The 26,374-nt window shown below is 43.5% G+C and overlaps 1 protein-coding gene across 1 annotated transcript in view; it reads left to right on the plus strand.

The window, feature by feature from the left end:
- Positions 1-5,268: 5,268 nt before the first annotated feature.
- The window catches only part of NIBAN1 (niban apoptosis regulator 1), a 44,208-nt gene continuing 23,102 nt past the window's right edge, over positions 5,269-26,374 (plus strand). The window contains exons 1-4 of the mRNA XM_030455291.1: positions 5,269-5,323; positions 23,002-23,132; positions 24,511-24,642; positions 25,301-25,415. Coding sequence (XP_030311151.1) covers positions 5,269-5,323; positions 23,002-23,132; positions 24,511-24,642; positions 25,301-25,415 — 433 coding nt within the window. The remainder of the gene's footprint in view (positions 5,324-23,001; positions 23,133-24,510; positions 24,643-25,300; positions 25,416-26,374) is intronic.

Below are 26,374 nucleotides of genomic sequence, written 5' to 3' on the forward strand. Positions count from 1 at the left end.
TATAATAATATTGTGTACCTATTGATCAGAGAATAATCAAACAGGCCACCTTGCAAGAAGATTTCTCAAAGTCATCCACAGGAAATGAATGGCCAATATCCATGAATTTTTACTGAAAACAGGCATGTACTTCCATTTCCAACCTTCAAGGCCAAAGAGCCTTCTAAAATGTGTGGGTCAAATACAGTAAACATTGCAGCAGCACATTAACCAAGAATAAAAGCAGCACATTAACCAAGAAAAACAGAATCTCTGTTCTGTTCTCTATGGCATAATCTCTCTCCTAAGTTTCTTGTAGCTGTTTGATGATAAACTAGGAAAATAGGAAAAAGAGAAGTCTTGGAATACAGAGTGGGGATGAGGAAGCAGTGTGAATGACCTGACAAAGTGTAAAAAATTACAACAGGGAGGAAGGAAACAGAAGAGAAAGTGTTTGGGCAATCAGACTGTGAGAAGAGGATGTAGAAATGTGGTGATTAAGTGTTAGCCTCAGATTGTTTCCTCTTGTGTCAATTCCTAAACTTCTCAGGGTGTGGGACCCATTCCTTGTCTTTTGTGGGAGTTAGGACTGCAGATTTTCAGCTATAAAGAGGTGGGTTCATTCTCTCTCACACCAGGGGAAGATGACCCAAATGTGGAGCAAATTTTCTATCTCATAGCTGCTGTTTCAGATTTAATATCCCAGCTGGGTGACCTGAGAACCTTCTGTCAGGAGGCAGAGGTTGAGACAATTATCTCTGAAGGACTTGATGATCTTTTGAGGTCTTTTCCAACCTTGATGATTCAATGAACTTCCTCTGCTGCAGGTACAATGGGCAAAACATTTAGGATTGGAACAGGGACACACAATCTGTCTGCATTTTCTTGCCTCTACTGAGTGCAGGGACAATCACTGCTGCTTAGTTACTGCTACCTTACCACAAGGAGTGGGAAGAAAGTTGGATGTGATGTGGTGGTGGTAAGAAGGCAGTGAGCAGTTGGATTCAACTTCAGCTGCAGGGAAAGAGGTTCAGAGATTATCTTAGAATCATAGAATCACAGAATTGGCTGGGTTGAAAGGGACCTCAGAGATCATCAAGTCCAACCCTTGATCCACTCCCGCTGCAGTTCCCAGCCCATGGCACTCAGTGCCACATCCAGGCTCTTTTGAAATATCTCCAGACACGGAGAATCCACTACTTCCCTGGGCAGCCCATTCCAATGCCTGATCACCCTCTCCAGAAAGAAAGTCTTTCTAATCTCCAACCTAAACCTCCCCTGGCACAACTTGAGACCCTGCCCTCTTGTCTTGCTGAGAGTTGCCTGGGAAAAGAGCCCAACCCCCCCCTGGCTCCAACCTCCTTTCAGGGAGTTGGAGAGAGTGATGAGGTCTCCCCTGAGCCTCCTCTTCTCCAGCCTCAACACCCCCAGCTCCCTCAGCCCTTCCTCACAGGACTTGTGCTGGATCCCTTCCCAGCCTCCTTGCTCTTCTCTGGACCTGCTCCAGCACCTCAATCTCCTTCCTGAGCTGAGGGGCCCAGAACTGGACACAGGACTCAAGCTGTGGCCTCCCCAGAGCTGAGCACAGGGGCAGAATCCCTTCCCTGGACCTGCTGGCCACGCTGTTCCTGAGCCAGCCCAGGATGCCATTGGCCTTCTTGGCCACCTGGGCACACTGCTGGCTCATGTTCAGCTTAAAGACACTGATACTGGCTTAGTGCATTTTGTGGCAAGGATAATTGTCAATAAACCAGAGACAACCAGCGGAGAGCTGGACCATGGGAAGCTGAGTGTGCTAGGAATAATTTTGCTTTGTAAAGAAAATTATTTGCCTGATAACTCTTCATTAACAAAGAGAAAGTTGCCTGGGAGCCTTTTGGAGTGTAATGTGTGGCCACAACCTAGGTATATGAAAAACAGAGAGTGTTTGCTAGGTCAGGAGGGACTCCTGTACTCCTGCCCTGAGGAGGAGGATGCTGTGGCAGTCTCTGTAAGCAGAACAACCCACACAAGTGCTGGAGAGGGCGCCAGATTGCAAGGAGTAACTCTTCTGGTGTTAAAACATCTTAAACAGCTAGTTTAAGGTTTTGGTTGATGCTGTGTTTTGCATAACCTGAGAGAGTTAGGATGGACAACTGAACATTCATGGGTTTGGTAGATAGTGCATTCACCATTCATTCCAACAATCAGGATATATTAATACTGACCAAAAATCAGATTCCTGTTATTTATGTCTGCTCTTCAGCCTTTGATCAGTCTCCCCAGCATAAGAAGGACATAGAGCTCCTTGAGTGTGTCCAGAGGGGAGCCACAAAAATAATCAGAAAACTGGAGCACCTCTCCTATGATGAGAAGCTGAGGAAGTTGGGGTTGTTCAGCCTGGAGAAGAGGAGGCTCCCAGGTGACTCTATAGCAGCTTCAATACCTGAAGGGGCCCTATCAGAAAGCTGAGTAATGAGCAGTTATTCACAGCAAAAAAAAGCTCAGGGTTGTGATTCTACTTGGAATTCTGCTTCTACCGCATAAGATCCTGTCCTGGTTTGGGCCAGGATAAAGGTAATGTTCTGTCTTGTAATTTTGCTTTCAGCTCAGTCTCTTGTAAGTAGTGTTAAACCTTGACAATCCAGAACTCCACCATCACATGTTACAGATCTGCTGTACCTTCTCCTGACTGCTTACATTTCTCATGGCATCTTTTTAGGCTGCTTAAGATACAAACTTTGCCATTAAAACACATCATTTCCCTACCTTAAAAGGAAAATTATGCCTTTAATTAGCTAGTACTGCTCAAACTTGGGTTTATCCCATTAAAATGTGAAATGCTTGGGGGTATTAGGGATCAAGTGTTACTGCAGTATAAAATGTTAAAATTAAAAGTCCAATTCAGTTCTCATTATTGTTTTTACCCAAGCTGTAATTAGATAGGGAGGTTTCCCATTCAGTATGCACACTGACATCTGCTCTTGGGTATAAAGCTTCTAGGGTTTGACATATTTCAATCTGCTCAGTGATGAGACAGAATAGCAACCCAGTTTACTTCTCATGAATTTTTCACAGTTTATGTCTCCAGACTCCTGGAGTTGACTTGCATATTAAGTGTACATTATGAAAGACTTCTCAAATCTATTTGATAACAGATATACCACACTCAGCAGAGGCCAAATTCTTCTTTAAGTGAACATCTTGCAAATGGATAGCAGTAAAGAGTATTTCCTCATTCCTCTCCTCACACAGCTCAGAGATGTGCAGCAAGCAAACCACAGCATCCATCTTTCAGCAAACAAGTGCAAAGCTCTCAAACTGCCAAATAACCAAATCTGTTGCTAAGTCTGACTCAAATTTGACCTCTAGAAGTGCTGTTCATTTAGTATTGTATTGTCAGCTGGGATACCTGTAGAATTGTGAAACTGTTCTAGGGGTGAATCTGGTCAACAAGTGTGTGCTCAGAGAGCAGGAACTGATGTTGAAGTTGCCTTCAATCTGATTTCTTCAAGGAAGAGGCTGTTTCACGTGGTGTCTTGATGTTGTGTATCATCTTCAGCATTGCACAGCTTAAGTGTTGGTTTGAAAAGTTTTAAGATTCAACCCAGACATTTTGAACCACCTCCTGATAAACTGAGTGGCAATTTATTAAATGTCCCTTACCTACAAACTGCACAGGCAAAACTAAACTAGGTTAAAGCAATTTCACAGCCAGTGACAGATAGGTACCAGCTTAATAAAAAGTATTTAATTGTAAAATACATAACAGGATGTGCAAACTGAGACAACTGATAGAATTTTAGGGAAGTTGTTTTGATGACTGGACAATATGCAGGGAAATAACATGCATTGTAGTGCTTGCTTGAGTAGGTTTATTGTTCATCCTGGAATCATGTATCACTTGCATCCTATATGGACCACCAGGATTCCTGCTAAAGAGTTTGCCTGGAGTGGGAAGGCAATATACAAAATCCCATGGTGTCTCAACATCAACCATAGATCAGGCAGTGGTTTGGTTTGGTTTGGTTTGGTTTGGTTTGGTTTGGTTTGGTTTGGTTTGGTTTGGAAGGGGCCTTTAAAGATCATCTTCTCCAAGAGCAGGTTGCTCTTCTGGATGCCTTGCAGAAGGCTTCCTGTCTGAAGGATGCTTCAAGGGTTTTTTGTTTTTTTTTTATTGAAAGATGTTGGGGAGTACTTCTAATGGGCTTCAATACCATGATACCAACTCCCCATGCAATCAGTTCCTGTTCAAGTAGCCTCAATGGAAACTTCCCAGGGTCTAAGTGTTCCTCCAAGGAGATGCAGTGCTACAGGCTGGGGACAGAGTGGCTGGAGAGCAGCCAGGCAGAAAGGGACCTGGGAGTCTGGATTGCCAGGGAGCTGAACATGAGCCAGCAGTGTGCCCAGGTGGCCAAGAAGGCCAATGGCATCCTGGGCTGGCTCAGGAACAGCGTGGCCAGCAGGTCCAGGGAAGGGATTCTGCCCCTGTGCTCCAGCCCTGGTGAGGCCACAGCTTGAGTCCTGTGTCCAGTTCTGGCCCCTCAGCTCAGGAAGGAGATTGAGGTGCTGGAGCAGGTCCAGAGAAGAGCAAGGAGGCTGTGAAGGGATCCAGCAGAATTCCTGTGAGGAAGGGCTGAGGGAGCTGGGGGTGTTGAGGCTGGAGAAGAGGAGGCTCAGGGGAGACCTCATCACTCTCTCCAACTCCCTGAAAGGAGGTTGGAGCCGGGGGGGGTTGGGCTCTTTTCCCAGACAACTCTCAGCAAGACAAGAGGGCAGGGTCTCAAGTTGTGCCAGGGGAGGTTTAGGTTGGAGATGAGAAAGAATTTCTTTCTGGAGAGGGTGATCAGGCATTGGAATGGGCTGCCCAGGGAAGTAGTGGATTCTCCGTGTCTGGAGATATTTCAAAAGAGACTGGATGTGGCACTCAGTGCCATGGTCTAGCAACCGCAACGGTGGTTCAAGGGTTGGACTTGATGATCTCTGAGGTCCCTTCCAACCCAGCCAATTCTATGATTCTGTGATTCTGTGATGTGGATTTTGGGAGACGTGGGCAGGAGGAGGCAGTGCAGGTGGCCCCGTTCTCCAGCCTCCTCCGCACCTCCTGCTCCCCTATTCCCCAGAGGGCATCCCCGGGCTCCCCTTCTGGAGAAGAGAAGAGGAGAGGGAGGAGAGTGGGGGGCAATGCCTGGGGAGGGGAAGTGGAGGGAGCGGGGCCGGGCCGGGCTGGGCTGGGCGGGGCGGGAGCGGAACGGGACGGGACGGGACGAAACCGCGGCAGCAGTTCTGGGAGGCTCTGGGTGCAGCAGCATGGGCAGCTCTGCCTCCAGCCTGCTGGATGAGAGCAAATGCTCCTACATCCGAGGTAGGGCTCTGCTGGGGGGAGAGGGGGCAGAGCAGCCCCCCGGGTGGGTGTACCCGAGCGGGGCCAGGATCAGCCCCTGGCAGCGGGACGGGGCTCAGGAGTTGAGGTGCGTGGGAAGCCGGCGGGGTTTGGGGACACAGGTTGGGAAGGGGATGGTACCCGGTGGGGTATCGAGCAGACTGTTTCGTAAACGGCAATGCTTGAAAAATTCCTGAAGGGTGAGTCCCAGCAGACCCAAGAGCAGACGGTGGAAACTTTCGATGAGCCGTGAAAGTGAGCGTGTGACAGAAGGTTTCACTCCCCTGCAACCTCTTAGGCACCAGCTTTGGAAAGTTAGATTGGATAAGACCCTGTCTGTGGCCTGATGGTTTGAAGAAGCAGTGGAAAAAAACTGCTGGGTACTGCTCAAACTTGGGTTTATCTCTTTAAATTATTGGGAGAGGGAAAAATGAAAAAAAAATTGCTTTAAATGCATACTCTTAAACTGGTAAAAAAATGCATACTCTTAAACTGGTAAAAGAAAGCATAATTCTGTATTTTGGAGGTATCTCTTAAAAGATTAAATACATCCTGCTCTTGCCTGTCTACTTAGGCTCTGTATCTGTTAGGCAGCAGGTACTGTATTTACAAAGCAAGTTTGAAGGCTGGAGATTTAGAATCGAAGTAAAAGTTTGCATATGAAAAGGAAGCCCTGTTGTGCTATATTCTGTATGTTGCATCTGAAGCCTTTGAGAGTCCTTGCTGTTCTGGGCTGGGGAGATCAAACTGAGCCCTAATGATTCAAACTGTGGGGTGACTCCTGGGTGGTGGCCACAGCCCAGCTTGTCCTTTCATTGTGTTGCTTTGGTATTTTTTGTGGTGCAGAAGGTGTGTGAATACTTAATCACTCCTCTGTCGTGACTTTTGAAATCACAGGGGATCTTTAAGGTGATCACCACAGTTAGAAAGACATCCAAATATTAAATGCCTTTCACCCAAAAAGCAATTGGCAAAGCTCCAGACCTCATGCAGAGACTTTTCTACAATGTCCCTTAAGAATTTTAATTTTCTCCTGCTTTGTTGAGAGTGGTTTCAGGTCCCATCAGAGCCATGAGCGAGTAATCCCTGTGGATTTCTTTTTTTTTCTTTATTATCATTCTTTCCTGTTATCATTTCTTATTATCATTCTGCTGCAGCCAAAACTTCACTTCCAGAATTCAGTGTTTCTGGTTTTCTGGTCCCTGACTGAGGGCAGTTGTGACCACCTGAAAAGGCTGATGTCCAAATACTGCAAAAAAAGGTAGGAGATTCAAGGAGCTTGTCTTCTTCACAGCTGAACAAGAGGCAGTCATGCAGATTTTGACCTGAATATCAGCTAGAAGGAGGACAGGGGACTCATGCTGGAGGGCTGGGGAATCTGTAGCTGTTTAGACTTCCCTGTCACTCCAAGGGAAGGTGCCTTTCCCTTGCTGAGGGCTGGGTGGCTCTTCAGACTCATCTCTGGTTTGCCTATAACATCTGTGCAGAGGCAAGTGATTAAACATTTTGAAATAAGGAATTAAAAAATTATGCTTATCCACCAGGCTTAAGTCTGCTCTTCTTGCTTCAAGTGAGGATTCTACACTCTTCTCTTGCTTTGAAAAAGAACTGAGGCATTTTGTACAGAGGCTGCCCATAAATTAGTAATTCCAAGGAGGACAAGAGCATCTTCAATTGAAATAGTGTGGTCTAGCTGGCTTGCCAAACCTACTGCTCATGTTGAGGCCAGGGTTTACCAGATTCAGACCTTGCTTATCTGTATTATTATGCCTTGGTCTGACATATTTCCAGGGTGAGTGTCATGAGCTCTCCTCATTGGCAGAGGAAATGGGCTAAATCACTGACCTCATAGCTTGAAAACCCAGCACATATTTTTAGCTGGCTTTGTAAGCTGGGAGTTAGGTTTGGGGTTGTTTTCCTTCAAAGATGATGCAAGGGGAGGGCTTAGTAAAAAAGGTAGGGAAGTACCTGCTTTGTGTCAGTAGAACTGTCAGTCCCTAGCATGTGAACAGGACAGCACTGGTGAGGGAGGCCCTGAAACAGCAAACCTCTCACATCTTATTCAGAGGCTGCAGCCAGGGACATCCTTCAAACTTGTTGCATGTTGGAGTGCTCACTCATTTTGGCCCACCTATCAGCAGACACAAGACAGGAAATCCTGAGTATTACTTTAAGTTAGAGTTTGGTCCAGTGCTCCTTCCCACCTAACATTTTGGTACATAAATTAATACTTGCAGGTTTTGTGTCCTGGTTTCAGCACCAGAGCTTTGCATATTTTGAATGTCTTGCAGAGTTGCTGCATGGTTGTTGACATGATGGTGTAATTTAATTTCTTGTTGACATAATGGTAATTTGTCTGAAGCTGTGTCCCTGTTTTGTAAAGCCCTGTAGTTTAATTAGACAACATTTAAGCTAAAACACAGTATAACAAATGGAAATGAGTGCTAATGGGGTGGATGCACTTTTCAGCAGTAAACTGGTACCATTTCTTCATCAACATATGTACAGAGCTACAGGTTTTCTTATTTCTAAAAGTCTGTTTGCTCACATTGAGGGATGAGAGCAGAACAAAACAAGGAAAAAAATCATGTGATGTGTAAAATTATGTTTTAAAATAAGTAAAAATATTCATGTAGGTTTCTATGTGGGACTGGGAATGGATGGACTCAGGGTTCAGTCGTGAAATAGGGGAAACAGATGAAAGTGTCTTGGTTTGGGTGTCTAATATTAGACAAGAAATAATTGAGTAAGCAGATGTTAAAGCAGGGAGAAGGGAGAAGTGGCTCCAAGAGTCTTAGTGGTCTTCCATTTCTGCAGTCTCAGCAGCAGTAGTAGGGGACCAAGCTCTGCTCTGCCACGTGTGGTCTGTTGGGACCAGATGGTTTTTAAATTGGGAGGGGTGGAGAGATTTTAAGCACCCAACACTGGTAAATTCAACAGGTACATCTTAAAAAGAGTTTAGCATACAAAATAATTGAACTTCTCTGGAAGCTGTTTTGTCACTAAAGGTGCTTGGTGTGCTTGACTACATCCAGTCTACCCATTTCTATAAAGGAACATCTGTCCAGAGGACAACGCTTTGTAGTAATATCCTTCTGATTTTCTTGTTTAAATGCAGTTCATCCCTTCTGTCCCTTCCTTCCCTTTCTTCTAACCTTTTCCATCTTTTTCATCTCTCTCCTTGCCCAGGCAGATGGGACTGCCCAGCTGAGGGAGGCAGTGATGGTGCTATGATTCCACAGCACCCAGGGATGCACTCTGCAGGTTTCTTCAGTGCTCAGGACTTTTTTCTGAGCAGACCTTCCAGCTTTTCATTCACCAGTGAAAAGCTACTACTTAATGTCTGTAAGAAATGGCTTTCTAGTAATTTGTTTTACCTATGATATTCAGCATGATACTAATTAAGATGGGCTTTGGGTGTTTGGTTGTTTTTGTTTTTGTTTTTTTTTTGATACAAGATGAAGCATACTTAGAAAAAGCAGATCTGTCAAGTTTTAGAGACTGAAGAGGAGCCTGGTTTACCCTTTACCTAAAAGACAAGATAAGGAAATCAGGAGCCACATGAACAAATGCCATCAGTTTGTATGAAGATAAGTGTCACCAACTCAGAGAGAGATAACCCAAGAGCCTGACACAGCTCTGGAGTGAAAGTCCTGCCAGCAGCCAGCCAGTGAGCACACAGCCACGAGCAGGGAGGATGGAAGCATAACTTGGAATTAATTGTGGAAAAGTTGGGCTTTTTTGGACAGGCACTCAGACTGGATATTGTATTTTCTTCTTTCTACTGTCTCAGAGTCCTTCTGGTTTTCATTTGGTGTACAACTGCAAGTATAACATAGTTTTGCAAAAAATCTGACTGCACTTCTCATCTTTTACCTTAGGAAGCAATTTTTAAAGCTTCTCATGGTATTTTCCTTCCTCTGTGTGGAACTGTGGTTACTCTTTGTGCTGTGATGCTCTGCAGAGCTTTGTTGCAATGTTGATAGCAGAAGATTTGATTCTTGAAGCAGCACTGGAGACCTTAAATATCACAGGTGAACACTGTCTAAAGGCTGATATGGAGAATCTGCATATATTGGTTTGATATTCCATATATTACAGTGGTCACACTAGATGAAAGGCAAGCTTTCCTCATCCCCAAGCAAAGATTTAATGGCAGGGTCTGTGCAAAGGAAAAAACAAACCAAAACAAACAAAAAAGGCTTTTTTGCTCTTGGGGATATTCTGTAAAGTAATATAATTGTCCATAATTTAGTCTGCCAGACACTTTCCACTGTTTTCAGTTGCAAATGGGACTTTGTTAGTCTTCATCTGTTCAGACTGAAGTTTCCATGCTAAGCATCTGCCTCAAATTGCATATTTGGGAAAACAGGAATTATAATGGATGAACTTTTTCTTGTTGGTTTTTTTTTCTTTCTTCTTCTCATCTCTCTTTGAAGATTCAGCTAAAGAAAACATGTTTTTCCTCTCTTTGGATGTTCTGTCGAACAGCTCAAACATATCCTGAGGAGGAAAGGTGTTGGGGGCTGGAATAAGAGAAGCCAAAGGCAAATGGAAAGGGTTTCTGATCACTGTCAGTGTTTTCCTGCAGAACATTTGTTCTCTGGGCAATGCCACAAAGCCAACACAGCTTTATACTGTAAGCTTGCTGTCTTACCTGAGAAGGATCTGCAGATCTATAGCCCTGAAATTGCTGCTGATGCTTGAGGGAGATGAGGATGCAAAGGCAGATTTTGGGTATATTTTTCTACCAGGTTCATTCAGTAGGAAAGCCCAGATTTGTCATTTGGGTTTGATTTTTTTATATATATATATTTCTTTTTTCCTTTTGAGATTTCCTGGACACCTGCCAAGTGACAAAGCTCAATGCAGACATCAATCAGCTGATCTTCACCCTGATATACTGAGAGAGGTGGTGGGATTTTATTTCATATATGAGAAGTTAGGGCTGTTATTTTGGAGCTTGACAAACAGAGTGCTTAAGTTTTGAAGGAAGTGGTCATTTTAATGCTCTCCTCAGATTTACAGCCAGACTCTGGCTGTGCTCTGTTGTGACTGCAGGCACTCAGCACTTCAGGAAATTAGAAAAAGAAGGCAGCAGGAGCCATCTAGGAGCTTCTGCTATCAGCAGTGGATGTTATATCCAGCTTTAGAAATCATAGCAGCCACAGAGACAGGATCTAGTTCTTCAGGGTGGCATTTACTTGCCTTAAATATCAGTCAGGTTCCTTCTGTTTCCATATCACCACCCTGCAGCCTTTCAGAGATCCACAGTGAATAGGGCAGGTACCATATGAAGTTGATTACAAAATGGTATTTTAAAAATGTGATTGTAAAGAAGGGTAACTTTAATTGCTGCTGCTTGTGCTCCATCAGTCTTTGCTCTCAACCCAGGAAGCAGCAGCAAAACTACTGACACAAGGAGTATTTGAGGTTAGTGATAGAATATTAGGGGTTAGAGGGGACCTCAAGTGATTGAGTCCAACCCCCTGCCAGAGCAGTATCTCCTGGTGTAGGTCACACAGGAACTCATCCAGGTGGGTTCTGGGTCCCAACCTCACTGGGCAGCCTGTGCCAGTGTTTTGTCACCCTCACAGTGAAAAAAACTTTCCTTATGTTTACATGGAACCTCCTATACTCCAGCTTATGCCCCTTACCCCTTCTCCATCAGTCATCACTGAGCAGAGCCTGGCAGCAACCTCCTGACACCCTTTACATATATGCAAACAGTAATGAAGCTGCCCCTGTCTCCTCCAAGCTGCAGAGCCCCTCAGCTTCCAGGGAGATGTCACCACCAAGCAGTGAGAAATGATGAACTGAAGCAGCCCAGTGAGAAGCAGCACTGGTATTTGTTGGAGGGAGAAGTTGGATCTGAAGTGAATGAAGAAGGAAGGGCCCCATCTGAATTTATCACTGACTTCCTTATGCATGGAAAGAACATTGAGCCACTCAGCACACCTCCTGCCAGAATGGGGATGTCTAAAACTGAAACCACACCGAGATACCAGGGAGTTACCCATGTAAACAAACATACAAAAACAATGTGTTGTTAAGGGTATCAAATACTAGGTGGCAATTTTGAGGAAGAGCTTGTGGTTTGTTAGTTACTGATCTTGCTACATGGGTTTTCCTTAGCGTGCCTTAAATATTGAGGCAGGAGGAAGTGTCATCAACTGAAAAGTTGCTGTGCTCTTTCCACAGCAGCTTTGCACTGGCAGGTGTTGGTTTCATGCATACAAACCAAAACCAGAATTTCTGTGAAGGGTGTTCAGACCTCAGGGTCTACTGAGGCCCCCAGGCTGAATTGGTGCTGGGTTATAACATCATTTGCTGCAAAAGAGTAATTTGTCAAAATAAAATCTACCCCTCTGATAATAGAGGTGTCTGGAGTACTGCTGTTGGGAGGGAGATGGAACCAATAATAAACGTAAAGCTGAGTTTGAGGGTGCTATATAAAATGTCAGGTTGGGTATCTGTGACCATTATGAGGAGTGTAGGCTGACTTGGTGCCAGAGCTGGGAGGATGTGAGAGATGCATTTCAGATGGGGCCCATCTCTCTATTCAGAGTTTTAACCTCTTTTGGATGATGGGAATAGAGACATCTGTAAAAAGCAATAAGTCCTCTTTCATTCCAGAGCAAGGCTATGAGTTTTCCATCTGTTGGCTAAGACAGGTTTTCCTGTATAAATAGCTTTTGTCTGATGCAAGTCTAAAACAATCTGGTTATGGTAATTGAAAATATTTTTTGTCAGCTCTGTCCCCTGTTAATTTATTTGTAAATCCCAATATTTCTATTCATTGTTTCTTGTAGCAGTTGTCTGATTTTTAAAACCTTATGGAGTCTTTCAGTGGAGTGCACACTGCTGATAAAACACAGTCTTGCTTATATTCTATATTTTTTTCACCATACTGTGTGGCTAATTTTCTTTTATCTTCATAGTGGATTCTCATGATTACTGAACATTGTCTTGCTTTCCTTCAGAAGTCCTGTTGTCTTCAGTAATGGAAAACATACCCGTAACATTGATTTATGTGGTTCTTGGTTGCAACCACAATAATATGGACTGGACCATGTATCTGTCAGCTGACACCATTCTGTACTCATAAACCATGCCTTGGGATAGAATCAGAGAATCATCATGGTTGGAAAGGACCTTCAAGATCATCAGTGCTACACCACTGTAAGCACTGAATCACCTCCCAGAGTACAACACCTACCTGATTTGTTAATACCCCCACGTATGGTGATTCCACCACTCTCTGGGCAACCTGTTCCAATGCTTCACTCTTTCGGTGATGAAATTTTTCCTAATATCCAATCTATTTTTCCTAATATCTAATCTGAACCTTCCTTGCAGGTATTGTAGAGGGCAATAAGCTCTCCCCTCAACCTCCTCATTTGGCCTTGTTGAAACCATACCATTGGTCCTGACCCATCCCTCAAGCCTGTCCTGATCCCTCTGCAGAGCCTCCCTACCCTCAGGCAGATCCACACTTCCAAGGGTGCACTCTATCCTCATGTTTGGATATTTTTAAAAATCTGTAGAGTTAAAAGATGAGGTTATTAGGCAATCTCTCTGATGTGTAATTATTCTGGACTGAACAATATATTAGTCAGAAGATATCCAGCAGACAAGCAAAGAGCAGTGTATGTTTAAAAAATCAGTTTCCAGAGCAGCTTTGCAAAAAAGGTCGTTCTAGTGCATTTAGACTATTTTTATTTTTATTTAAGTAGCTGCCTAGTGAAGCAGTTTTACATTTGTATCTTCTTCATGTTCTGTAATTCTGTTTTCTTTCAATTTCAAGCATTTTACAAATTAGAGAAGCATTTTACAAATTAGAGAAACTCAAAGAAATACAAAAACCAAAAAGCTTGTTAGTCTATCTGCATAATCTTGAAGTCAGGGCTGCAGTCTTCTCCAACTACCTTCATATTGTTCTTTACTCATCTTTTTTGAATTAGATAAGATCTGATGCTTTTTTTTTTTTCCCAAAAAAAAGGTTCTACTGAAGCACAATAAGCAGATATTTTTACTACACCCAAGCAAAAATAGTAATTTTTAGAATTTAAGTTGGAATTTGGCTCCATGGATGCTGAGCACCCACCTGGCACTGGTGGTTCTTATCCAGCAGTTGTGGGAACACAAGAAGTTCTTGTCTTGGGTCAGGGCTGGGGTGTTTTGGAAGTGGGGAGGCCACAGGGCTGGTTCCTGGGAGAAGCTGCTGGAAGCTCCCAGAGTTCCAGTCCTGGCCCAACCTCTGCCCCAGGCTGAGCAGATACAGGGAGCTGGATGTGCCTCTGTGAGGAACATGTTCAAGAAAAGGAAAACAAAACTGAAAAACTAAAAAAAAAAGACTTGCAGAGGAGAGGAGGAGGTGGGAGAGTAATGCCAGAGGAAAGACAGCAAGGTCAGTGAAGGAGGGGGAAAGGTGCCCGGGCAGAGATTTCCCCTCAGCCCATGGTGAGATGGCGGCTGTGCCCCTGCAGCCCATGGAGGAGCACGGGGGAGCAGTCCCTGAAGGACCCCAGTGGGGTAAATGTGGATTTGTAGCGCCTGAAGTGTCTCAGGTGGGGCAGAGCTGAAGCAGCAGCCTGTGCAGGATCCTGGAGAGGGTCAGATGTGGCTCTGCAGCCGTGTAGGACCCCGTGTCAGAGGAGGTGACTGTTCCCGCAGCAGCCGTGACTCTGTGGGCAGCCCGGGCTGGAGCAGTTCCTGAGGGACTGCACCTCACGGGAGGGACTCATGTCGGAGGGGTTCCTGAAGGACTCTCTGCCATGAGAGGGACCCAGCGTTGGAGCAGGGGAAGAATGTGAGGAGTCCTCCCCCTAAGGAGGAAGGAGCGGCAGAAACACCGTGTGGGGAACTGACCCTGAACCCCCCCTGCCCATCCCCTGTGCCCTGAGGGGAGGCGGCAGTGAAGCGGGAAGGGCCCGGGAAGGGAGGGATATGAAGGAGAAGGTACTGAGATCTGCCCATCTTTTCTCCTTCTCCTCGTAAATTAAATTAGGGGTTTTTTTTATTCTTAAGTTGAATTTGTCTGTTTTTTGCCTGTTACTGGAATTGGGGAATGAAAACCTCCCTGTTCTTGCCTCAGTTAATGAGCCTCAAGGTGGATTTTCTCCTCCCCGTCCCAGAGCGGGAGCTGAGGGCGAGCGGGCAGAGGGTTGGTACCAGCTGGGCCTGAACTGTGACAGCATCATGACACAAAAAGTAATTTTCAAAAGTGCCTTTGAATCTTCAACCATCCTCCTAGTGGCAGAGATCTTTCTAGAAGTGAAATAATGACAATACAAGGACCTGACCTCGTTACTGTCTCGAGAAAGGTAAGAAGACCATAATCTCCCAGACAGTTTTTTCTGTGGCTGTTCACTAAGGCCCATGTCCCTCAGATGGACATTTCCTGCAAGCAAAACTGGAAATCCTTATGTTAAATCTCAGGCCTCTGTTTTGTTGTCCTGACCTCTGAATTTCTGAGACGTGCAAACAAAAATTTGCAACTCAATTTAACCCCGAACTTTTGTTAGCCAGAATTTTCGACCTGACTGACTCATTCTCAACAGTTTGGTGAAGCTTTGCCATTCATGTTTATTGCAAAGCAGAGGCATTTTTTCAACACTGTCTCTTCCAGTGGCCATTGTTTTGTACAGCATATTCTAGAGAACCCATGAATCATATTGGTGGGTTTTGTGACCACTGTTCTCTGAAGTTTGTGGCCTGATCTTATCCAACCACCCTTTTCACTAATCTGCTTTTTAGTTAATTGAGAGCTTGCCTGGTTTTATGCAAAACCTATGGGGAAGCTGTTGGTGAAATACTTGTTTAATGGTGCTTGAAAGGAGAAACAGTGAAGAAATAATGTCCCAGAGTAGGAAAAAAAAATTTTGCTTCTGCCTGAGTAGCATCTCATTGGAAGAGATGTTTGTATTGTGTAGTAGAGAAATTAAAATGTCTTTAGGAGTAGTAGTAAGGGATTAAAAAAAATCTCTGAAAGGATATTGTGAATTTTAGAGTGCTTGATATTTTGAAACCACACTGGATGCTGTTAGGGAAAATAGTAGGAATTCAGTGCTTAGTTATATATGTATTAATTTGTTTGCTCTTTTTAAAAAATGGGGAAGAACAATAAAATTGGTTCTTGGTTTCACAAAGAGCTGTCTGTGCATGTGAACACCTATGTTGTCAGCTACATCATTTGTAATGCAGATGTGATGGTGATGGACATGGTTTAATGGTAGACTGGGCAGTGCTGGGTTAAGGGTTGGCTTGATGTTCTTAAAGGTCTTTCCCAACAAAAATAATTCTGTGATCTAACAGGGATAAATACTTCTCTCCTTTGCTGTGTGAATACACATTATTTCCCTCTCTTTGCTTAATGAAGTTTGCAGCACAAATATCAGTGTGGTTTTGACTTGAAAGAACTTCCTGTAACAGAGATCCAACATTAGAAATCAAAATGTCAGAAGACCACAGGGGAAGTTGCCTGAGACATTGCATGACTGTGGTGTTGGAAAGCCATTACAAGAAACACCTGTATTATGAGGGCTCTATTTAATTTAGTTCAGTGTTTAATCCTGGTTTTAAACTTTTTTTTCTTTCTTTCTTTGCTTTATTTTATTTTATTTTATTTTGCACAAAGCCTAGCTGGAATATTGTCTTTTGTAGTTCATCATGTTTACTTACTTTCAGTGCACATGGGAGCCAAAAGAGTATCAAGCACCTGATGATTTAGTGAGAAAACTTGTAGAGAAAGGGGACCTGAAGCTACCCTTATTCTCATTACCTCCACATAACTTCTTTCCATTTTGTGGGGTTTGTGTATTAATTGAAGCAAAATGGAATCAAATGTTACCCTCTGCTACAGTGCTTAAAAGGTGGTGCCTTCATGGGAAACCAGGTGCTCAGAGAAGTTCATTTGGGTGAACTTAGATTGGACTGATGGTCAAAGAAGTTGTAGTGTAAAGGGAATAAAGAGAAATTTTAAATATAATGGAAGGTAACCTGGGCATAAATAAGGTCCCACGTAGAAAGATGTGTGTGTACTTACATATACAATGTCATGTATGCCTTTGAGTAAATCTGTAATATACCTACAAAGTATGGCATAATTTTGGCAAAAGAATTAAGAAAAAAGAAATTAGTAAAATGTATCTTCTGGGTCTATATGAACACATTCCTTGCATTGCAGAGAATTCATCTTGTGCAGCATTGTGTGTCTGTTTAAATACTCATATATTTGGGAAAAAACATCGGTTAATATTTTGTTTCTGTTGGTATATTGTGTCTGTGTTTCTCCTCAACCATTCAGTGATGGGAATGTTGCAGGGCTGGTGGCCCCAGGTGCTCTGTGCTGGGGGTATAATCCCACCAGTTACAATTCAGGCATTTTGAGGTTAAAATTTAAATCCTTCCCATTGTTTTTCCCTGTCTCACTGCCCCAACCCTACATGTTTAGGATGTCGATAGCACTGCCAAGGGTTCCCTGGTGTTCACTGCTTGTTTCCTCTGCAATGCTGGTGGAGAGGAGATGGAGAGGTGACACCATGTATGGGAAAAGATACAGAGAAGCTGGAGGGAGGTCTGTCCATGAAGTGCATGTGCTGAAGGAGCAGGTGTACCCCGTGGTGGGAGAACCTCAATGAAGTTTATATCCCTTGTCCCAGTTAAATACATTGTGCATGGGCAGCAGCAGAAGGGAATTCTGTGCCTGTTGTGAATGCTGCAGCATGGAAATGATGTGATTGCAACTGAGGTATCCTACAGAGAGTTTCAAGTTACAGCAGGTGTGGAGATAGGCTGTTAGGGGAATAGTGGTTAACCACAGATCAAAGCTGTGATAGTCCCTTCCCTGCATTTCCTGAGATTTTTCTTGATCCGGGTCTGGGAGGGAAGGGAAAAGGGGAAAGGAAACCTGCCTGTAGGAATGAGTCTTTGAGTCTGACCCAAGAGATGGGCTGTGTTTAAGCAAGATTAGTCCTCTGCATTTTTTTATAATGAGACAGCATTCTGAATTAGCTTAAAACAGCAGGATCCATAGTTAAATCATAAGCTGATCTTAAGAAAACAATCCCCTTTTTTTTGATTTTTTTTAGAGTGTAGAAGGTCTGTCTCACTCAGGTCTGTATAGTCCCTCTGAAATATAAGATGCTCATGAAGCAAATTCTAAGTATGTCAACCTGTTGAAGTCTATGGCATAATTGTGCAGCTCAGGGTGAAATTTAGCCTCATTTAGCAAAGAAATTGAGTAAGAGCAAAGTGCTTAAGTAAAATTGTGGAAGGGGACATCCACAAGGCTGGAACAGACCTATTGGTTTTGTCTTCTTTGCAGTCTATCATGTCTACATGGACTTACAGACTTGTTTGTTTAGCTTGCCTTGAGAGGTGCTTCACTTCTGGTGGAGCAGATTTCACACCCATGGCAAACTTGCTAAGAAATCTGATTTTTTTTTTCTTTTTTTCAAAAGGCAGCTTTGACTTTCCCACTTGTTCTATAGAGAAGTTGGGTTAACCAGCTAAGGATTGCTTACCTGCTGAGATTTAGAAAGAGGATGATCTGGCTTGCTATGAGTTATTATTCTCTCCCATGGATTGAGTTCTGGGTAACCAACTGGGAATTTACCAGTGCAGTTCAGTGTCTGCATTGCAAATGGATAAATTCAGTGTGTGCACACCAAGTTACAGCATTACAAGTTCTTCATGAGTGTGGTGTCTCTTAATACAAAACAAAGCTGAGAGTAAATAATTGGTTTCAGTATTTTGTCAGGTGCAAACTGTGCTTTGAGGGTGTCTGCATGTGGAAGAGGGGCAGCTACACCAGAGAGCTTCTTGATTTGGCTGAGCAAGCTGAGCTGATTCTGGAGCAGGATCTAAACCTACAGTAAAATGGGAATTGAGCCTCACCACTTTAATTTGAATGAAATCCTTCACTCCATCACTATCATCTTTTCCTGTCAGTAAGTTTGGTTGCATACAAGCTTCTACCAAAGATGGTCAAATGACTTATTCTCCTAGGATAAACATCCACCTAACTGCTGGGTTTCAGACCACATTTATATGGGATGGAGCTATGTTGTTGCCAGCCCAGTATTGGCCTTGCTTCATATAAACAACTCTGACTAAGCAAACCATGCTAAATTTGGAAAAGAATTAAGGGAACTCATTTTTCAGCTGCCTCGGAGTGCTTTCTCTCCATGTTATCATTTTATGGGAAGAGTTTCTATTACTCATGAGGGTTTTCATTATGTTTGTTTTCAGATAGCATATTTTTATCTGTTCTGCAAAGCAAAAGAGTTTAAAAGATCCCTCAGCAAACAATGGACCAAGGGTCCATACCCTTCTCTTCCCACCCACAGGTAGTGCTGTTATTCCTGCTGAGCTGAGCACTGGAAGGGTTAGCTCATTATGTAGTGCTACTCACAACCTCTTCAAAAACTCTTTTTCTTCTCATTTTAAGAGGGAATAGTATTTTAAATACTATTTTAGAGAACCTGGAGCATGTCCAGTGGGTGATCAGAAGGCTGGAGCACCTCTCCTGTGAAGACAGACTGAGAGAGTTGGGGTTATTCAGTCTGGAGAGGAGAAGGCTCTGAGGAGGCCTTATTGCAGCCTTCCAGTATCTGAAGGGGCTACAAGAAAGCTGGGGAGGGACTTTTTAGGATGTCAGGTTGTACATGGGGGAATGGATTCAAATTAGAGGAGGGGAGATTAGATGTTAGGAAGTTCTTCACTATGAGGGTGGTGAGAACCTGGCACAGGTGTCCCAGAGAGGTGGTGGAAGCCTCATCCATCCCTGGAAGTTTTTAAGGCTGGGCTGGAGAGGGCTCTGAGCAACCTGGGCTGGTGGGAGGTGTCCCTGCCCATGGCAGGGGTTGTGGAACTAGGTTAATGTTTTAATTGATTGTAAATACATACTGCACATAGAAGTCATGCTGATGTCATGTTTCTCACATACATGTTATGAATCTCATAGTTCTTTCTTTTTTGGTCACTGTACTCTAAGCTGATCTCTGAAATGTTGACACTTCTGAGCTGGTTTAAGCATAATTAAAAGACTTTGTCAAAATTATAGGTACTTCCTGGGATTGTTGGGGTTTTTTTCCCAACACCAGAATTTTTGTTCTTTGTCCCACTTCCTCTACAAATTTTTATTGCAGGATGCAGGCAGCAGTCAAGTGAGGTCCAGTGGCCCTGAGGCTTCTGTAATAGATGAAGCAGCCACTGCAAGCTGAAAAAGAAAAAATCATGGTGGAAAATAGGGGCAAACTTTTAGCAGGAAACTCCACCAGAGCAGGGGCCAGCAACATCCTACAGCTGGCTGGAACCGGAAGGAAAAAAAATGCTATAAAGAAGGTTTTGGGAAGCTTTGTCCTTATTTGGAGAATAAGTTTATGCCTTGGCCCAGAGCAGGCTACTTTTAAAATGGATTTTCTGCTTCAGCAACACTGGTGTCCTGCTGTTACACAAATCCCACAGGAAAGCTGGAGAGGGATTGTTTGCAAAGGCCTGTAGTGGTAGGATGAGGGGTAATGGTCTTAAATTAGAGAAAAGTAGATTTAGATTGAATGTTAGGAAAAAATTCTTTACCACGTGGGTAGTGGAACAATGGAACAGGATTCCCAGGGAGGTGGTTGAGGCCTCATCCCTGGAGATATTCAAGTTGAGGCTTGATGAGGCTCTGAGCAACCTGATGTAGTTGAGGATGTCTCTGCTTACTGCAGGAGGGTTGGACTGAATGACTTTTAGAGGTCTCTTCCAACCCAAATTACTGTATGATTCTATGTTTCTATAATCAGGACGTCTCAAAAAACCTGGGCTCTGCAAAGTGGTGGGTTTGGAGTCCAGATTGGCACCTGATGCTGTCCCAGAAGTAAATCTGTGAAAAACTTATGTTCCTGAAAAGTTAACCTGACCTTCTGACATCCCTCCAGCTTAGTGTAATGACTCTGCAAATGGGGCAGAACTGTCTCCTCCAGCAGCTGGGCTCTGAGGGGGAAAAGTTTCATGGTGTGTGGTTGGGAGGGAGCAAAAGGGGCTTTTCAGTTGGTTGAAGGCAGCAATCCCCTTGATACGTAAGAAGGAGAAAGCTTCAGCCCACATCTCTATAGGAAGCTGGAATAAAAGGTTGTGTGAAGGTTGTCCCCAGACTTGCAAGATGGGTCACATTCTGTGCATCAAAATGAAAATAAAATTGGAGAAAGAAAGAGCTTTTTGTTTTGCATGTGTAGCTTTCTCTTCTGCTTGCACATCCACTTAACTATAGCAATGTAAATGTATTTATCAGGAGTTGTGGAGTAATTAATTACTGCAGCTATCCAAATTGATGAAATGATCTCTGACAGCCTGGTGATGTTCCACAGTAAGAGCAAATAGGAGTTGGACTTGAAATAAACCTTACCCCATCTTTTGTGGTTGTCCATCTGTGCAAACTCCTTAGTAAGAGAGCTGCTTTTCCATCACAGTCTCAGTCAGACATTTTATTTTTTTTAATGGAAATAAGACAACCAGAAGTGGCAAATCTTGGACTATAGCTCTTCTACACCCAAGCATCCATTCACTTTGTCCCATAAAGCCCCGCGCACGTGATATAATGATCAACAGCTTTGCTCTTTCTCTGATTTTATTTAAAATTATTTGAAATTTTAAAAGGCATGAGCATTCTGGGAGTAGTGCTGACATTTAAACCCCATCTTTTGGTGAGAAATGGTGATAACGTCAGCACAAATCCACAAAGTTTTGCATGGTTTCTTTAGAAGGACTATGCTTTAAAAAATCAAATCTCTCCAGACCTCTCTCTGATTTCACCAGAAATTCTACAGACTCACAGCTCATTATATAAAATACAGACCCATCATGTGAATCTTAGTGAATCCCTTTTGGTGGTGGTGCTGGTGGGTGGCTGGCAAGAATTTGTCAGTTTGGGAACATCATCACAGCATGTGGGTAGCTCAGCTTTTTCCAGGACTCTGAAGGCCACCATGCTTCTTGCTGGTTTCCCTGTTTAGCCCTTCAGGGCCTGAAGAAAAGGCTCCAAGAAAATGAAGCTTGAGAACTGAATTATTGGGGTTTTTTTGTCTTATTAAGAGAAAATATTTTTTTTTCCCCCCAAGGAGAACAAAATAATTTTTTATAGCATCAAAATTGCCAGAGGGTGTGAAATTCTCTTTCTCTGTGGTATGCTCAGAAAAATCCTTTGTTGTGGGTTTTAATTCAAAGAAAAAAGGGATCTCTCCAGTATCCAGGACAGTTTGGATGCCATATAGATCACAGTCCAGGTTGTGGCTTTCTAATTTCCACTGGCTCTTTGAGTCACATGGCTTTAGCTTTTATCTTCCCTCCCCTGTCTGTAAAGCATTATTAATTATTTCATAGGGTTAATGAGTTAATTACTTGTAAATTCCTTTGAGATTCCCAGAAATGAGCCTGTCAGTATGTTTATTGCTGTTATGGCTGCTGTTGAAATCTTGATCACAGCAAGACAATACAAGATTAGTGTTTCTTGCCATGATAGCATCTGCTTACATTAAAACAAGAAAGAGACTGCAGTGCCCAAGCCTAGGAATATCCTTTGTAGGAGCTTTGAGGCAGCTTTAAAATCTCACAATGGGATAAAATTGGCTATTAGGGCTAAACACTACCCAGGGTTGCTTATCTCTTGTCTCTTTGAAAACCTTATCATGTCTGACACTCAGAGCTCTGTGGCAATATCTCCCAGAGAGAGGCAGGTAGCGGGTTTTTTGGTAGAGAAATTGATTTAGGGAATATTTTGCCCACTCTTAGAAGGAAAAACAGCATCCAAAGCCCAGTGAACAGCTTCCCTCTGTCCTTGTTTCTTGCAGCAGCTGAACAAATCCCAATCATCTCCTGATCCGCTGTGCTGCCGGCGGCCCTTGGTGCTCTTGAGCAATATTTTCATAGAATCACAGAATCATAGAACTGGCTGGGTTGGAAGGGACCTCAGAGATCATCAAGTCCAACCCTTGATCCACTCCCGCTGCAGTTCCCAGCCCATGGCACTCAGTGCCACATCCAGGCTCTTTTGAAATATCTCCAGACACGGAGAATCCACTACTTCCCTGGGCAGCCCATTCCAATGGCTGATCACCCTCTCCAGAAAGAAATTCTTTCTAATCTCCAACCTAAACCTCCCCTGGCACAACTTGAGACCCTGCCCTCTTGTCTTGCTGAGAGTTGCCTGGGAAAAGAGCCCAACCCCCCCCTGGCTCCAACCTCCTTTCAGGGAGTTGTAGAGAGTGATGAGGTCTCCCCTGAGCCTCCTCTTCTCCAGCCTCAACACCCCCAGCTCCCTCAGCCCTTCCTCATAGGAATTCTGCTGGATCCCTTCCCAGCCTCCTTGCTCTTCTCTGGACCTGCTCCAGCACCTCAATCTCCTTCCTGAGCTGAGGGGCCCAGAACTGGACACAGGACTCAAGCTGTGGCCTCCCCAGGGCTGAGCACAGGGGCAGAATCCCTTCCCTGGACCTGCTGGCCACGCTGTTCCTGATCCAGGCCAGGATGCCATTGGCCTTCTTGGCTACCTGGGAACATTGTTGGCTCATGTTCAGAACTTTAGGTTGCAGGTGCCAATGGTTTTGCATTGCAGTTCATGGAGCCACGGATATTAAATACATTTAAATAGACTAAAATCTCTCTTTTCATTTCAGGAACGACAGAGGCTGTCATCAAAACCTTCAGCCCCCACTACCGACGCCAGTATGCGGTGGCTTTCTGCAGGCACGTGCAGGATGAGCTGGAGCAGCACCAGGAGTCTCAGTTCCGGTTCCTGAAAACCAAGGTAGGAGGGCACATAAGCCCATCCTCAAACTCCCCTACAGCTCTGGTATCCTGGATGAAAGAATTAATGCATTAACTCATTAAATCATACAATTAGTTATCGTAACTTCAGAAAAACATCAGCTAGAAGTGTCTCAGGCACTGACTGCACTTGGTTTTCTTGTTTTTCCCAGTATTACATTCCCCCAAGTAAAGTTAATAGGAATTGCAGATATTCAAACCTTCTGAAAATGAAACCTAAGGTATTTTACAGTTATTTAAGTGTTTCTATATATAAGCACTGTACAGAGGTGTTCTTTCAGCTTCTTATATTGCATAGTTGAACACATAATAAATGTGTATCTAGGACATCTTATGTGTGTACTTTCTTATATGTAACCCATGTATACAGAGTAGATTTGCAAGTACAGATGTTGGATTTGGTTCAATTAGGTTTTGGGTAGAAAAGTTTAAAGTTTGTTTTTGAAAATTTATCTTCTTTGGTTGTCTCAGTATGAGAAGAACCATGAGGCAAGTTTGTGGTACAAAGCATGTGTTTCACCAAGGTGGAGCTGGACAAAACTAGCTGCTTCCTGATGATTACAAGGATTTGCTGGAGTCTTGGGGCTAAGATCATACAGTCAGGGCAGAAGATTATGCAGGAAATTAACCCTTTCTGCCATGGCCACAGGGATCCATAAAGAAGGTTGCAATAGTCCCCTCTGTGAACTATGGAGAGCTGTTTTATATTAGAGAGACAGATAAAAGAGGCAAAAGTGTCTTTGTTAGAGGCAAATGCAGGGAAGCAGCCTTTGATATTAAGAAGACAGAAATCTAAATTTTTCAGTAGTTCTGGAAATCACAGGTTTCCAATGCATTTGAAATGCATGTGCAAAAGCAATGAGGTGGGATGTAAAAGGTGGGATAATAGAAAAGCTGTGTCTTTCAGAAAGTTGCATGTTGCTTACAAGGGCATAGGTGCAAAGGTGTTACAAAGAAATGGGAAATAATTTAGTATTTAAAAATAAAACTCCAAGGTGCATCAATGAAATATGTAATTGATGTTATATAGTTGAAAATATATTCTATATTCTAAAGTGGGATATTATGATCTGCAAGTCATCTTGCATTCAGCATGCCAACCAAAAGATAAATAAGAATGCCTAAATCTCTGAAATCTTGAATTATTTTTGGAAGACAGAGCTCTGCTGCTTCCTCACCTCTGGCTACAAGAATTTGGTTGTGTATGTAGTGTCTGCCCAAATCAGAGAGGTGTTTATGACTCCACATTATATGTGAAGACTCAAAAGCCCTCATAGCAAGCAGTCTCCTGGAGATTTAGACATAAAAGACTCCAGATGGTCAGTAATCATTTCAGATGTCAAAAATTGTCTTTGCAGCCCCCAGTGGAAGCTGGAACAGTCTTGTATGAGGCAGAGGTGCTGCATTTTGCCAAGGATCTGAAGAAGTGGAAGGACCAATATGTTGTTATTGAAAATGATTACACTGTGGGTTGCTTTGAGACTAAGGAGGTAAATGCTTCTTCCTTTACCTTCTTCTACACACCCAAAGAAACTTATTTCAAGGGAGTTTGCTGCTGCTGCTGCTGCCACCTTTCTTTAAGCAATAGTGGGTGAAATGTTGGCCTTAGAGAGGGAGCTCCAGCCTTGCAAAGCTGACTGGGAGCTCCATGGAGAAGGCTGAAAGTAGAATGAAGTGCCTTTTGGTGGCAATACACATTTGCAAGAACCACCAAGTCATTTTAACAGCACCTCAGATGCTTCTCATTGATTATGTCAGTGTAATATATCCCCAGGCTTCTGCAGTTGGATTTTAAGCAGCAGGTTTTGGGTGTCTGCATACTGACTACAGTAAAGCTTTTCATTTGGTAGCTCTGTAGTCAAACTGCCCCTAGGCTGACAAATCAAAAAAATTGGGCTTAGAAGGAAATCCCATCCTTTTCCCCTCCCATATGTCTTGGACTGCAGATAAGCACTGAAAGGATGTTTTAAAGTATGCTTTTTGCATTTAAAAATGATTTAGACTTGTTATGTCTAGGGAATATCTAACAAAAAAAAAAATTTCCCATGGGGGAACATCCCTATCCATTAGCTTTGTCAATTAATTGTGTATTTTTTGTTTTCCCTGCCCTTAAATCTCTTCCTGACTCCCTCTCTCTTGACTTTTCAGGCCTACCAGAATGGAGCCAGCCCTAAATATCATATTTTTCCTGCTGGAGGCAAAGTACTGACTTCAGAAGAAGATTACAACTTGCTGTCTGATAAACATTTTCCCAATCCAGCTGGTAAACCCTGATGCAAGCTGAACTGCCAATCCACAGTTCCCTGTGCAGACCACCTCTGGGAGGGCTTTTGAGCTAGAGAGGGGCAAAAGGAGATGCACCCAACCTGTTTCCTCAGGCAAAACACAGCTCCAGGCTGGATGCACACAGAAAATACCATAATCTAATGTTGATACAAATGCTAGCTCCTCCTTCTTTCCAGCATCCTGGCACAAAGCAGTTGGAAGCTGGTGGCAGGAACCACATCACCGTTGTTCCCAAGCTTTGTTAATATTCTTGGTTTATTTGTTTCCATTTTTAGATGCCAGCTGCCTGTGTTGACTCACAGTGGGTGATAAGTCCCATAGAGAGGGCAGGAAGGTTGCTGCTGCTGAATTTGTTGTTTCTAGGATGGGAACTGCTGTGGTTCTCCCTAACCCCACCCCCACTTTACAAAGATGAAGAAAAATGAGGCTTTAAGGGAGGGGATCACATATTGCAAATTCAGATTTGGAAAATGGGATGCCACATAAGGAAAGAGATAAGGGCAACATGTATACAAGGAGTTGGGGTTTTTTTAAGTCCTGTCTCATACCACTTAAAATTATGACCACTGGGAGGTGTCCCCCTAAACCTGTGCATCACAGGGACAATATTGGGTCCATAGATGGTGTCATACAGCAACCCTGTGCACAGTGGCTCAGGGCAGGTGGAAAATGAAGATCCTTCATGCTTTCCTTGCTTCATTTTTAAGGTCTTGAAGTGACAGTGGCTAAGGCCATCCTGCAGTTTTGCTTGGAAACCCTGAAGGCAGGGAAGCTGTTGCTGTTCATTTCCATATGGAAGACCACATGCTCCATATGGTGTCTATATGGAAAAGACCAGAGCTGCCCACTAAGTTCTTTGACATGAAACCCTTTTCCCTAGCAGCTACAATCCAATTAAATAGTTTACTCAAAATTGAACAAAAAATATGCACTTTG

This window comes from Calypte anna, chromosome 8, assembly GCF_003957555.1.
Source record: "Calypte anna isolate BGI_N300 chromosome 8, bCalAnn1_v1.p, whole genome shotgun sequence".
In the NCBI taxonomy this organism is placed as follows: Eukaryota; Metazoa; Chordata; class Aves; order Apodiformes; family Trochilidae; genus Calypte; species Calypte anna.